Source organism: Musa acuminata, chromosome BXJ1-3 (assembly GCF_036884655.1).
Source record: "Musa acuminata AAA Group cultivar baxijiao chromosome BXJ1-3, Cavendish_Baxijiao_AAA, whole genome shotgun sequence".
Classification (NCBI taxonomy): Eukaryota; Viridiplantae; Streptophyta; class Magnoliopsida; order Zingiberales; family Musaceae; genus Musa; species Musa acuminata.
Window position 1 is genome coordinate 5,320,812 of NC_088329.1, and position 14,477 is coordinate 5,335,288.

The window sequence follows — 14,477 nt, forward strand, 5'->3', positions numbered from 1 at the left end:
ATATATATATATCATAACCTATTTGCATTGTTTTTATGTTCAGATATAATATTTCATATTGTTGAATCTCATATTTTGATGATGATGTCAATTCTCATTTGTTATCTAATCCATATGTTGAGATAAGTGTGTAGGATTAACTACGATGAAAGTAAGACATGCAGTAGTTGCGCCAGAGTCAAGACTGTGATCACGATAGGAGTTCGAGAGTTCGACGGAAGTCCGGATGGTCGTCGGAGGTTCTACGGGAACAAATCCGAGAAGTCCAGGAGCTTGCCGAAAGAAGCTCATCGGAACTCACTAAGTGGATCGTCGCAAGTCCAGGAGTTTGCTGGAAATCCGTAGGAGCATCACCGAGGGTTCATCGGATGATCGACGGAAGTTTGTCGGAAGCTCGTCGAAAGAAGCGAATAACGCACCGGAGCAAGTTACAGTAAATATCTTAAGAAAAATTGTAGTTAGCATGATGATTAAGTTAGAAATGGGAGGTGATCCCATTAACTTAATCTTGGGGTAATTGGGCCCTTAACAGACCCAAATTGGGTCGAATGGATCAGCCCATTTGGACCTAGATTTCTTGGCCAAAGGTGGCACCACCTGGGTCGGCGGTGGCACCGCCCAGGGCTCAGTCTCCGAGCTATAGCTGGGCGGTGCAATCGCCTCTGACAAAGGTGCAACCGCCTGAACAGGAGGTGCAACCGCCCTTGACAGGAGGTGGCACCTCGCACCTCCCAGAGGCTCAGTCTTCGAGCTCTGCCAGGCGGTGCAACCGCCAGACCCCGGAATTCCAGGAATTGACAGTTTTGAGCTCGGAATTCAAACTGGGTTGGGGCCTATAAATGCCCCACCCTTTCAGTAATGATAGAGCAACCAAAAACCACCGAAATCTTGATCTTACTCTGTGATTTTTAGAGCTCAAAAGTGTTGTATGAGTTAGAAGTTCTCCTCCCTCTTTTCTTCCAAGTTCTGATATTTCAAGAGAGGAGAGAAAATTCTGTAAGGGTTGTCTCCTAAGCCCGTCAAAAGGAGTGAAACAGTAAAAGGGTGGTTGGCCTTCGCCTATTGAAGGAAGGCCTCCAGTGGACGTCGGTAACCTTGTCGGTGGAGGAAGTCAGAAGTGGATGTAGGTCAAGATTGACCGAACCACTCTAAAATTACGGTGCTCTCTGGTTTGCATTTACTTTGAGCATATTATCTTTACTGCAAACCTCCTCAATAGCTTACTGCATTCTGCGCATTTATGATCATGTTTCAAAGTTCAGTGTTTTCCGAATCGGTGTTTAGACGTAAATCAATTTTATCGTACGAACATCATATTTCAGTTTGCGCTTACATTATGATTTTCATCGTAACTGCAAACCCCCCCCCCCCTCTCCCCCCCTCCCCTCACACACACACACATATATGAATGAAAACACACACACATTACAAAATATTATAACTAACTTTTTAAGAGAAATGACACCTATTTCGAGTTAGAAATTATCGAAAAGTATTCGAGAAAAATTAAACTCTTGTGGAAGATGAAAGTGGTTTATCTCAAGTATTTACTAAACTAGATATGATCAACTTCTTTAAGAGGAATAAGAATGAATGAGACTATGCTCGTTGTGAAGAAAAGGTTGACAAGAAGAACTAACCAACAGATGCTAGAGTATAAGAGGATAGAAAACAATCAATGAGTTTAGGGTTTAGAGTGTAAGAGGAGAGGATAGGAGTTAAGACATAAGAGAAGAATAAATAATTAGATTTAGGGCATGAGAGAAAATAAAATAATTATGAGAGAATTTAGAGTTTAAAATAAAACAATTAACGATCAACGAGGAGAGTTGCATTTAATTGGTGGGTGGCATTGAGAGTATTAGAGGAAAAAGAGATATTAAATAAAAAAAAATTAAAACTAGGAGCATCTTTTCTAAAAAAAAAGTTGTGTAGGAAAATAGTCCAATGTATAGTTAAAAATAGACTTTTAGTAATTATAAAATAAAAATAAAAACACAAGACTGTGTGAAAAGCAAACCAAGAAGATGGCGTGCAGCACATTGTATTGTCTTGTCTTGTCTTCTTTGTTTCATTGGATGCACTATGTCCCCATGATAAGATAAGAGGAGAAGAAAAAAAAATGGCGGAAATAAAAATAATTTATAAGAATAAATTTTATTACAATAAGCATCATGAACTCGTCATGTATTTTTGGAATTTATAATATAAATTTATATCAACTACATTTAATATCATATATATTTTTTGTTGGGAGAAGACCTTTCAAATCAAAAACGAATTGTAGAGATCAATAATAATAAATATATTAATCTGACACTTCATATGTGCCAAATCACAAAAAATATTAAATATTTTTACATATTTTACTCCACCAAACCTAGAAACATATAAGGTATTATCTAAGTGATATATGGTTATAATCATAAGAATTATAGTAATTGTTCTTTTTGAATGTTATTATAATAAAAAAAACTAAATTTAGGATAAATTTAATTGTGTTGGGAAAAAAAGACGGTTTTTGTTGTTAGTTCACAAAAGAAGTCCGTACATTTAATATTTGATTATTTTAACATGCTATCATGGTGTGATCCATCTCATCTACATCATCCAAATCAAGTGTCTTAAGTGGGCACGTAGGAAAATATATTTTACATTAGGCAAGCTTATATAGGCGCACATCGATGTATATGATATGATTGTTTAAACATCTTTTTGGTACGAACAATTTTTTCTCATATTTTTCGATGATTTAAAAAAACTTAATTGTAATTTAAAAATTAAAGTTTTTAACGTGTTTAAAAATCTAAAAATGCTATAAAGAATGAAAATGGTTTTTTGATCAAAGTGAATTCACTACTAACTTTTTATAATAAACCTGACATTCGACATTAAATACAATGTTATAGTCATCCCAACAAATTGGCAGGATAGAAATAAAAAAAATTAACTACACTAAGGAACATGCTCGAAACAAATAATTAACTAAATGTATATGGGATGAAGGAGATAATTTTGTTAATATCTTGATGCCCGGATTGGGTATCCGTATGACCAAATCCTGAGGGCATGAGATCATCCAAGTGAGTTCTCGACGGAGGGACAAAGTCGTTGAAGTTGGAATGGGTTGGTGAGGGTGATTCCGAGGTTATCTAAGGTGAGGCCGGAGTAGGTGTGATCTACGTCAGGCCCTGGACAATCGATCGACATTGGGTGAGATTTTTGACTCGATCCCTCCGAAGCTTAGGTTAACAGCGAGGAATTGGATTTATGTTAGGTGAGATTTTTTTTGGAGAGTGATCCCTTATCGAATAGGTGTTGGTGTTTGATTTTTATACCTACGGAGCTAACGAGAGGAAACTGCGGTTGTAGGGGTTGCTCATACCTCCTACAATATATTTATGTGGACAGTCGACTTGTATAACTCCTAACAACGTGGATCGACCTATCTGAACTCCTGTGGTGTGGTGTCGATTTATACCATCCCACGCGGCGCAAGGCTGACGAGGAATGACTGAGCGGGTGTCAATCGCCAGCTCAAGCCTTTCCTACATCAAACAAATATCACATTATCCTCCATGTGAGCTTTCTGATGGTTGTTAGCATATTAAGTTTAGCATAAAAATAAACTTGAATGAAATCAAACAAATCATATTTGAAAGTCTTTTTCTTAAATTTGTTTATCACTTGTTTTTTATTATATATGATTAAAGTTGGTAAACAACTCTAGATTTATTTTTATTAGTTTATGATAAGTCAATTTCTTATTGGCAAGATGAGATTTAAATTCAAGTCAAGTCCACTTATAAACTTATCATAGATGGAGGTGCAAAAAAGATGGAAGGATTCAACAAATGACCTTTGCAAAAACTATATTAGGAACAAAGTCTCTTTCGATACCTATGTTAATGGAGAATTTATACCATTCAAAAATTATAAGAGTTGAAATTTTTTTAGATCTGATAAAAGAATGGACATGGGGGCTTTTATAGGGTATTTGGTGATCATTGGGTAGAGGTAGAGATTACGGTATGATAAGGTGTGTCGATAGCGTGAAAAAATCCTAAAAAAATCTAAAAATACCTAAAAATAAGAAAAAAAAATTATGATGCTTAATTTGGAACTAAATATAAGTTCAGTATAATTTTATCAAAAATATTTTAAATTATGAAGGAATAATGACACGTATCTTTTTCGAGCTTTAACGAACAGTGACATTTTTCGAATCATCTTTCTATTGATATTAAATTATCTAAAAAATATGACTTGAATTGTTATATTATGAGTTAAACTTTAAGGTTAAGATAAATCAAATAATAAATATGATCATTATATATACCTAGTTCTATTAATAAAAAGAATGATGAGACTCTAGGTGTTGGATCAAGATCATCGATCCTATGTATTTGTATATTAATATGATATGTTTGTTAGAATTAATCTTGAAAATTGCTCCATGACACATTATGACATATTATATCGGTACATCATATGTCATTGGTGTATTAATATAGTGATGATCATTACTTAATCATCATAAGCCACATGTGTTTGAGGTAGCTCTTGACGTAACTATGATTGTGACACGTATTGGTGTAGAGGTTAGAGAACACTGAAACATTTATTTTTACCACTAATTGCTTCATATTATGAGACTGATCGTACTTTAAAAATAATAACCAATTATTATCGTATTATTATTTGTCATAAGATCTTCTATAATAGGATGGTTAGGATTATGATGTGTTATATTCTATGTCTATGTTGTATAGGTTCTATCGTATTTGTTCAAAATTATTGATTTTTTTTTTTCGACCGTATATAAACTTCATTAGTACCTCATCGAGCTCTATGATTTGAATCTTGAAATAAGTAATATGGGTCAAATCTTGAGAAAATCATCATTAAAATCATTAATTATAATATTAAAATCTTAATTAAAACCTAATTAAACATCTTCTACTATTGTAAACATATAAATCACCCTAATATACATTAAATATAAATATTTTATGAAATATATATCTAGTTTTAATTAATTCAACATTAAGCACACTAATCATAATATTAAAAATCTTAATTATTTTATAATTAATCCTATTCTACTATGATAAATATGTCAATCGATATAATAGATATTAACCACATAAAATAGAGTTAATCATCTTATAAATTTATAAAAATCTAGAAATAAAATACATTTCTCTAATCTGATCCTCCTCTCTCTAACTTAAGTGTTAATCCTCTTAAATTTGATCCAATCCATAAATCACAGTTTTGCATAAGTTTAAAAGAGTGAAAATATAAAAACAAGAGAGAAATTTATGAGTGAGAATAAGTTTCAAAGAATAAAAGAGATTTAAAAATATTTTGAACTCATTCCAACAATCAAATTGTCCGTTGGAAATAGGTAAATTTCAGTGCTTAATTGGTATTGGTTGAAATCCAAACGTTATCGATCGATCGAGTTTCGATGGTGCTTACTAGTTAGACTCTATATCGCTTGATACATGGTACATAATACATAACTGCGTAAAATAAGAACTTTGATTCGATACTTGTCGATTGAATCGATACGTATTGCTCATACCATACTATATCAGATGATACAATGAACTTTGATTCCATGTCTCGTATCAATCACACCCAAGACGAAAAAAAAAATTAATTTATTGATTCTTCTGTGAATGAATTACAATATTCTAAACTTTTTTATAGATTCAAATATAAGAATATAATAAAATATAAAAAAAATATATTCCTATAAAATCAAATATATGATGTATAATAATTTTGATTTTATTAAAAAATATTATTTTTAACAGAAAAACTTTTACCTTTGTATATATAAATAACTTCAGCCAAGAAAATGATTTCTTTTTTTAATATTTACTTTCTTTTTTCTTTATTGAATAGATTTTGTTACGTGACAACTTATTACACATATAAAATATTAATAAAATAATTAAAATTATTTAAATAAATATAAACTAAATTAGTTCCACATCACATGTCATGTATATTATTTGATTATAAATGGAGATGTAAAAACCAATGAAAATTGTGGAACACAATTAATTTTTTATTATCTTATACTCCTACTACATATGATAGTTAAATACCTTGAAAAACAATGAATTCAAAAGAGATTAGAGAATTATGCCAATTTCATAAATGTCAATGTATGAAAAGATGAATATATGAAGAAATCATTTTAAGTTATATCAACTATGTTTGATAAGAACAAAGGAAAAGCGGTGAAACTATGGCGAAGGGAATACTAAATAATATTTTCTTAATAAATTCACACATAATATACACATCATGCACCACTCATTTATCTATATAAAAATTAAAAAGGTTACTATTTCTAACACTTTTATAATATTTATAATCTTATTAATTTATTAAATATTTCTAAACTATCTATTTATAAATAGACATAAATATCCTTTTATTCTTCTTCGTCATCTTTTTCTTTCTCATTCTCCTCTCTTCCTCTTATTCCTTCATTTCTTCCGGAATGAAATATTAGGACTATAAATAGTAAAATAATATTTTTAAGGGATTATCAATATTAATAGAGTTATCAATAGTAATGAGAGGATTATGAATAGTAATCTTCAAAATTAATATGATAATTTCAAAATAAAAAAACATTTAGTATCATAACTTTTTATGGGATATCTCCTCTAGGAAGGTGTCCCATTCATACTCCATTTTACTAGGTTATATTTCTCAAAACTATCTTATAATTTTTTAGATAACATAATATATTTAAATACAATAAAAAATATTAAATTAAAATTATATTGGACAAGAAAAACCTCCACTAATCAATTACTATCAAATGATATCCTTTATTGAGAAATTACCCATTCCTTTTTTTTTTGTTGTAAATCTCACTCATTTTCTAATCATTTTTTAATTCACTAAACAGGTTTGGATCCATAAACTAGCTAAGGTGCCTACTCCTCCCTTTCCTCTTCCTCCTCATGTTCCGTCTCTTTCACTCATTCCCGTCAAAACGACGACCTAAGCGGCAGAGCATCACCAATGGCGTGACTGCTCTGTTTCGATTCCCCTTCTACGTTACCCCTGTTTGTGGGAAGCAGGAACAGAGGAGCTGAACTACACAGAAAATGTATGAGCAGTCATCAGCAGCTGTGAAAGGAGAAGAGCAGCAGCTATGGTTAAAGTATGTATTTACCGGGAGTCTGTCTTTGTTTAAGCCATGTAAGATTAAACAGTGTTCTCTCAATGTCTGCCCTTCTTCTTCGCCTTTGTTCTCTTCTAATTGGTTTCAGGTACTGAAACGGGTCCAAGTGAGATCTGGAATATGGCGCAACAACAGCGACAGAATCACAGCGATAAGCTTATCCTCCCAAGTCGCAACCAGAAGCCGCCACATGGGATCCGGTCGCTGACATGGCGGCTTGCATCCATTTCCAGCCTCTCGTCCACCTATCCCTTCTCACACCGCTACTTCTACTTCTGTTCCTCCCTTGTCCATCCGTTCTAAAAGCACGCCTCGGCTTCTTCTCTCCTCACCACCCTGCGATACTGCAAGCACAATCCGATGGCATCTGCTGTGGCGGCGCTCACCGTGGGCTTGGCCTCACCCTCCTCCGCAACCCAAAAGAGGGCCGTTTCAGGCTCCGATGCCTTCTTCCACTCCATGAGGAACCCCACGAAGGCCGGCAGGCAGACGCCGAGGCCCCAGCGCCGCTCCCTCCAGGTCCGCGCATCCTCGTCGACTCCGTCGTCTGTGAAGGAGCAGGCGCTCGCGGGGTTGACGGCAGCGGCCTTGGCGGCGGCGTTGGTGATCCCGGACGTGGCTGAGGCCGCCCAGCCGGGCCTCTCCCCGTCCCTCAAGAACTTCCTGCTCAGCATCGTCGCTGGTGGCGTCGTGCTGAGTGCTATTGGAGGGGCAGTCATCGCCGTCTCCAACTTTGATCCCGTCAAACGGAGCTGAAGCTGAAGCTAAAGCTGGAGAGCAGACGTTCTTTGTAATGCTTGAAGTATATGTTTTCTCTATCCTCCCTTCCTCCTTCCATGAATTCTCTTTAGTGCTTACTCGCTGTAATTTCTACTCTTGCTAATTCTAAGGTGTTCGTTAACTGGAACCTTTCCACCCATCTCTATCTTTCCTCTGTTTTTTTGTTGTCCATCAAATCTCTTAAGGTTCTAATATTTTATCAATCACCAAAGTGTAGATCGAATCAAGTTAACAAATAAAAAAAGAAGATACGATCTTGACGATCATAAAAAATAGAGAGATCATAGTAAAAGAAACAGTTGACAATCAGTAGAAAGATTGATTCATGTTCAGAAAAGAAATGAAGGTATTATTTATGTATTTCCTTATTTATTTAGTGTCTCTTTGCTCAATGAAAGAGATTATTGGTTTTGATACATTAGTATTAAAGCTTTTTTCTAGAATTAAAAGGATTGAAAGCTTTAGTTATGGGAGTCTTTAAAGATTTGTTAGTGATCAAGAGTTTTGAGGCACTGGTTTTTGCCTCTGTTATCTCTTTCTGTGAATTAGTACTCTCTATCACCTTTTGAGTTGTTTTCTCGAACAAGACAGTAAGTTAGTGTATGCCTGTGTTCATTTCATAGGATAAGAAACAAGTCAAACACATCATCACAAATTCTTCTTTGCTTTTACTTGAAAGAAGTAGTCTTCAACACCCAAACTTCTCTCTTTAAGTCATCTTCTTCCTCCAAGCATCGACGACTGTGTAGCTCTTCAACCGCCAAGCGCTGCTAAGCGAAACAAGCCCTTCCATGTCCGTAGATAAATCTGGCGCTCTCCTCCGTGTAGATATGCGTTTCTTTCAAAAGGCTGCAGTGTTCGGATACCCAACACAATATTAGTCGGCCTGGAAACCATATCTACCAACACTTGCTTATCTTGGGATCACTCACGATGTGTAGACGCTCTTGTTCATTGTGGTGGAGGATACAAGTGATTCCCCGTTCAGGTAAAGGAGTTCTCCGTTTATTCGTTTGCTGATCCTCTCATCGATCTGTTGGGCGTCCAGCATTATCGGCTGGTCCGATGCCTTGAGAGCACATCAAAGAGAGCAAGTTAATGAGAGTAAGATGACAGCAGCAGCATCTCAATCCAAAGCAACATAAATTCGCGAAGTTACCATTACCCATCCCCAGGTATCCGCGAAGGATGGCACATGAGCCGTGTACGCAAGCACATCTGCAGAAAGGAGCAAACTATGCAATGTTTCGGAAGCTAAAAAGGCACTAATACTGTGAACTTACGTTTAAAGACATGCTTCAAGGTGTTGTAGATGGAAGAGAAGACCTCCTTATGGGTCAGAACACCGGCTGGTCCAGCCTACTTGCAGAGAAAGAATTAGACAGTGGTCGATGCTTTATGGAAAAGCCTCTCTCTGAACTTGTAAAAGGATAAAGGTAGGAAGGATGCTTTGATTCTTTTAGGATGGGCACCTGAGTAACAAAGATGCCATGATGGTGCAGCTTGGGCTTCAGAACTTGTTCATAGAAGGACTTGGTGTACAGCTGATAGCATGGTCCTCCTTCCACAGGATCAGCCAAGTCCCCCACTATAATGTCGTACTTCTCTTCCCTCTTCTCCAGCTCAGCCCTGCACTCATCAATTGTCAATAACCAAAGTAGAGAGAACCGTCGACGATTCTTCTCCGGTTCTTGCTTTACTGGGAACTGATACCTGTGCATGAATTTAATTGCATGGAAATGACAGCAGAACTTGTTGTCTCATATTTACTAACCTGGCATCGTTGATGACGAGGCAGAGCTTGTCGCTGGCGAATGCTTCGCAGTTGACCGTCAGATACCTTCGGCAGAAGTCGACCACCTCCTGCATGCCAGTTTCATCAGACAGAATTAATGTGCATGTGTTCATTACATGTCATGGATGTAAAAGAATAATTGCTGACTTAGATCCTTCCCACATCCAACTTTAGGGTGTTTTATGCATTATACCTCGTCGATGTCGCACATGACCACTCTCTGGATGGTTTTGTGCTTGAGGACTTCCCTCGCTGCAGACCCCTCGCCACCTCCCATAATAAACACAGTCTTGGGACTGCAATCATGACAAAGCCAGTGGAAGTCAGTAGACAAGAGAACTCCTGAAAGCCATGCGGATGTTTTGAAGCTGACAGATAGGATTAGGGAAACAAGGACTGACTTGGGGTGGCAAAGAAGGGATGGATGGATCAAGCACTCGTGATAGATGAACTCGTCCATCTCCGCGCTCTGCATCTTTCCATCGATCACCAAAGCCTTGCCACATGCAGAATAAGTTGGTCATAAGTAGACGAAGCAGAAAAGAAAGAAGAGAAATATTTGTAGAATATATATAGAAACCTTTCCGAAATGTTTAGTGTCAATAAGAGCTATGTCTTGAAACTTGCTTGTCCCTCGATGCAGCACACTATGAAGACGAAGATGAAGAACAAGAAAAATAGCATCAGTAGGTGGTGACTTGATCTCAGCATGCAGGTTATACTAACAAAGATGAGGAACAAGAGATATCTCACCTGTTCAAAGCGAAACACCACTTGAGATCATCATCGATCTCCTCTTCGTACCACTTGCACGCGTCTACGCCATCTTTGGCTCGATGACGATCGCCATGGGCATTGGTGCCATACACATTCTCCACAGCCTCACCCATATCTTCTTCGAGGATAAGACAGACACCAAAAGATGTGTGCCAGAAGTGGCAGCGGATGAGAGAGAGAGAGAGAGAGAGAGTTGAAGAGAGAAGAGAGGATGTTTGAGGACCTCAGAGTGGGAGGGTATATATAGAGAGGTGGGGTGGGGGAGCATGCGGGATTTGTATGGAAGGAAGGGGGTGGTGATGTTGGTGGGGGGGAAAGCCAAAGCAAAAAGGACAAGAAACGGCTGCACAATGGAGTGAGCATGAAGTGGAGTGCTGCACGCGAAGGGAAGTCATCCTTTTGTTTGTGTGGCAAATGCGTGAGTGCAGTCATTTATGTTGCTCCTCCATACTCAAAAAGAGGAATTAAATTTAGCTAGGAGGAGCACTAAGGCTGGGTGGAAGGGCCTGAAGCATCATGGAGACCATCACCACGCCACGCGTTCTCCATTGCCACGCTCACCCAGCCAAGGTGGCGTGTCTTCCCGGGAGCCGGCGAGAGCGACAGAGAGAGAGAGAGAGAGAGAGAGAGAGAGAGAGAGAGAGGATTAGTAACTTACTAAACTTTCTTTCTCTCTCCCTTGTCATTAGACTTTAAAGAACTCATTAATTACACTATAATTAAGTATGAGGTAAAAGCATTCCTTATATATATATATATATATATATATATATATATATATATATATATATATATATATATATATATATATATATATATATATAAGATGTAAGATGTAAGATGGCAGAATATATCTATGCTTGAAGTCCACTTGAGATTCTCTAAGATCTAGATTAATACCTACATAGATACGTAGCGTGAGCATGATAGCATCTCTACATTGACCAAGGATTTCATTTAGAAGAAAAGAAAATGTGAAAACTCTGAAATGGAAAATTCTAAATTGAGCTGAGAATAAAAGCTTGTGTTAATTTAGGTAGACTAAACCACTCCTTAGAATTGTCAAAAGAGAGTGGTGATGAAAGAAACAAATAAAGGGATGGAAAATGGAAGAACAAAAATGATTATTAAAAAAACAAATGAGGATATTAACAAGAAAAAAAAATAAATGATACATTGGCGCTTAAAAAAGGGTTGAATAATGTATTTTTTTCAAAAACCCTAAAAAAAAAAGTAAGAGGATTCAAATTTAAGGCTAATATAATCGATCAGAATAATTGATGGTCCGATTCCTTTTTTTTTATTATTAGACCATCAATATATCCGGTTTTAATAAATTATATGCACTTAAAATGCTGTCTAATAGGAAATGTTGAAAGATCAAAAGGTTATTTGGGAACAATAGCTTCTAAAACCCAATTGTAACTTAAATCTCAAAGCTAATGTCTAATTATCGACTCACTGAACTTAGCAAATAAAAACATATATGGCATAATATCATGACAAGAAGTAAATAAACTTTACATGTATATTCATCTATTTGTAGAACATAACCACAAAAAGACAGAAATAATATAAACCGACACAATGAAGTAACCTATAAGTTTCACACTTACTACATAAAAACAACAATAGGAGTGCATATCTACTTTTAGAACTACACGATGATGCAACATTGGTAACAAGCCAACAATTAAAGATCACACACACACACATGTATATTATCCTTCCAAAAGTTATTGATCCTGAGATTTCACATTCTAAATTTGAGTTTAACATGTATATTCTTGCAAAACTTATACATATATATTCCCATTAGTTGACTATGATCTAATGATGTTAAAATTTCAGTTGACATTAATATCATTTCAAAAACTATTGAAGTCTTTGCATCCTCTTCGATGATGTCATCTTTATGATATGTATTTTAGCTTTTAAGATTAGAGTCTGGTGCAGTGAGAAGGCAAAAATAAAAGGAAAGAAAACCTGAGATAAATAGAAAAGAAAGAAAGAAAACATGTAGTAGAAGCAAAACGAGAAAGGATGATGAGGCATTTGAAATGATCAGGATGATCTAGTAGAGTTCGAATCAAATTTTAATTTGGCTCGATTGAAGTTTGAATGGAACTTCAATTCGATCATGATAAAACCAAATCAAGACAAAGTTCAATCTTGAGCTAAAATATTAGGATCAATAACCTTAGAATGTGAGATATGCATTCTAAAGTTTGCAAGAATATGCTTGTTAAACTCAAATTTAGAATGTGAAATATTAGGATCAGTAACTTTTGGAAGGATAATATACATGCGTGTGTGATCTTTAATTGTTGGCTTGTTATCAATGTTGCATCATTGTGTGGTTCTATAAGTAGACATGCACTCCATTGTTGTGTGTTTGTAGTAAGTGTGAAACTTATAGGTTACTTCATTGTGTTGGTTTATATTAATTGTGTCTTTTGAGATTTAAGTTACAATTGGGTTTGAGAAACTATTGTTCCTGTGTGTGTGTGTGTGTGTGTGTGAGAGAGAGAGAGAGAGAGAGAGAGAGAGAGAGAGAGAATATATATATACATACATACATACATATATATATATATATATATATATATATATATATATATATATATATATATATATATATATATATATATGTGTGTGAGAGAGAGAGAGAGAGAGAGAGAGAGAGAGAGAGAGAGAGAATAGCATGCAGTATCTATCATCTTCTACAAGTTGAAATTTTGATGCAAATGTGGATACACAGTTTGGATAACGTTGACGTGTGATGAAGGTGGAAAGAACACCTTGGTTCCTAATTCTCTTTCTCTCCTCTCCAATGCTCGTCGGATACGTGTGTGATGAAGATGCCACAGTGTTACGGGCACGACGTTCCTTGTTCGCTAGCTGAACTCCAAAGAAAGAGGAAACGGATCAACGAAGGCAAGCAGCCTGCGAACACACCATATGCATGCACGCACTCACGGCGCACGGCTCAGACGACGGAGGAAAGGGAGGAGGAGGAGGAGGAGAACCGTCACGGACGGGGTTACGGATGGGGGAGGAAGGAGCAGGTGGGGCCCGCACGTGCCTGGGCATCTGTCGAGCGTGGGGGAGTACTCCACCATCAGAAGTAAACTGGGCATGAGTGGAGGAGGCAGGGTTTTGTTGGCGTTTGTGGAGAGTCCACCTTCTCTCCCTCTACCTGTCTCTCTCTCTCTCTCTACCTCTCCTTCTCCTCCCCCTTCCCCCACCCGCGCGTGCGTCAGTAGTCTCGCCTGCTCGTGCCCATTCTCATCGCCTTGTGCTTGCCAATTCGGCTCTCCTCCTCCTCTTCTTCTCCGTATCCTAAAGTAGTGAGCAAATGACGCACGTAATCTCCCTTCTTTAAATACCTATTTCCACAATCTCCATTACTGCCGCCACCATCCCTTGTCCTTCGAATCCCTATTTTGATTGTATTTTGTCGATTAATATATCCGATATCATGACATCTCGTTTATTTTGATTGTATTTCAAGCTGTAGCTGTTGTCATGTCTTTTTCGTTCGTTTACTTTCTTGCTTTAATCTCATTCCTAAATGTGGGTTTTGATTGAAAGTACAGCATTAATGAGTTGATCATATTGCCTCAAGAAGCAGGCGGCGGACTTTTGATAGGTTGCTAGTTTGTCGAGGGACTTCTTCTTCCCACCTTCTTCAGGTTCTGAACCTGTCATAGGAAGTCATATCATGAACACCCTCGATCGCAGGGGCTGTGAACGATAAGCGTCTTTGGAATTCGTGAGACACGCCCTGAAATCTATCGTCTGTACTGATTGATACCGTCATACTTTCGTTGGTCGGAGAGCGAAATAGTCACGACCTAATAGATAGCCAAAGGGAACGGGAGATTCTCCAAAAGTCTTTTCGGA

The 14,477-nt window shown here is 36.8% G+C and overlaps 2 protein-coding genes across 2 annotated transcripts; one reads left to right on the forward strand and one right to left on the reverse strand.

The window, feature by feature from the left end:
• Window positions 1–7,498: 7,498 nt before the first annotated feature.
• LOC135618571 (uncharacterized) lies at window positions 7,499–8,138 on the forward strand. The gene has a single exon (XM_065119552.1). The coding sequence runs from the start codon at window positions 7,580–7,582 to the stop codon at window positions 7,973–7,975; it is 396 nt and encodes a 131-aa protein (XP_064975624.1). The 5' UTR covers window positions 7,499–7,579; the 3' UTR covers window positions 7,976–8,138.
• A 456-nt stretch (window positions 8,139–8,594) lies between these two features.
• On the reverse strand, window positions 8,595–10,787 carry LOC135618569 (thermospermine synthase ACAULIS5-like). Its single transcript, XM_065119546.1, has 10 exons — window positions 10,548–10,787; window positions 10,375–10,441; window positions 10,196–10,290; window positions 9,988–10,090; window positions 9,774–9,862; window positions 9,472–9,628; window positions 9,283–9,358; window positions 9,159–9,217; window positions 8,932–9,068; window positions 8,595–8,848 (listed from the first exon to the last, which is right to left on the reverse strand). Exons 1-10 carry the CDS (start codon window positions 10,682–10,684, stop codon window positions 8,770–8,772), a joined length of 999 nt encoding a protein of 332 aa, XP_064975618.1. The 5' UTR covers window positions 10,685–10,787; the 3' UTR covers window positions 8,595–8,769.
• Between the last annotated feature and the right edge of the window lie 3,690 nt (window positions 10,788–14,477).

Excerpts from the sequence above, each read along its gene's own strand:
- LOC135618571 (XM_065119552.1), top strand. The coding sequence starts at position 7,580 with ATGGCATCTGCTGTGGCGGCGCTCACCGTGGGCTTGGCCTCACCCTCC.
- LOC135618569 (XM_065119546.1), bottom strand. The coding sequence starts at position 10,684 with ATGGGTGAGGCTGTGGAGAATGTGTATGGCACCAATGCCCATGGCGAT. Across the intron at positions 9,863-9,987 it reads TCATGTGCGACATCGACGAG|GAGGTGGTCGACTTCTGCCG; the intron begins GTATAATGCATA and ends ACTGGCATGCAG. Across the intron at positions 9,218-9,282 it reads CTTGAAGCATGTCTTTAAAC|ATGTGCTTGCGTACACGGCT; the intron begins GTAAGTTCACAG and ends TCCTTTCTGCAG.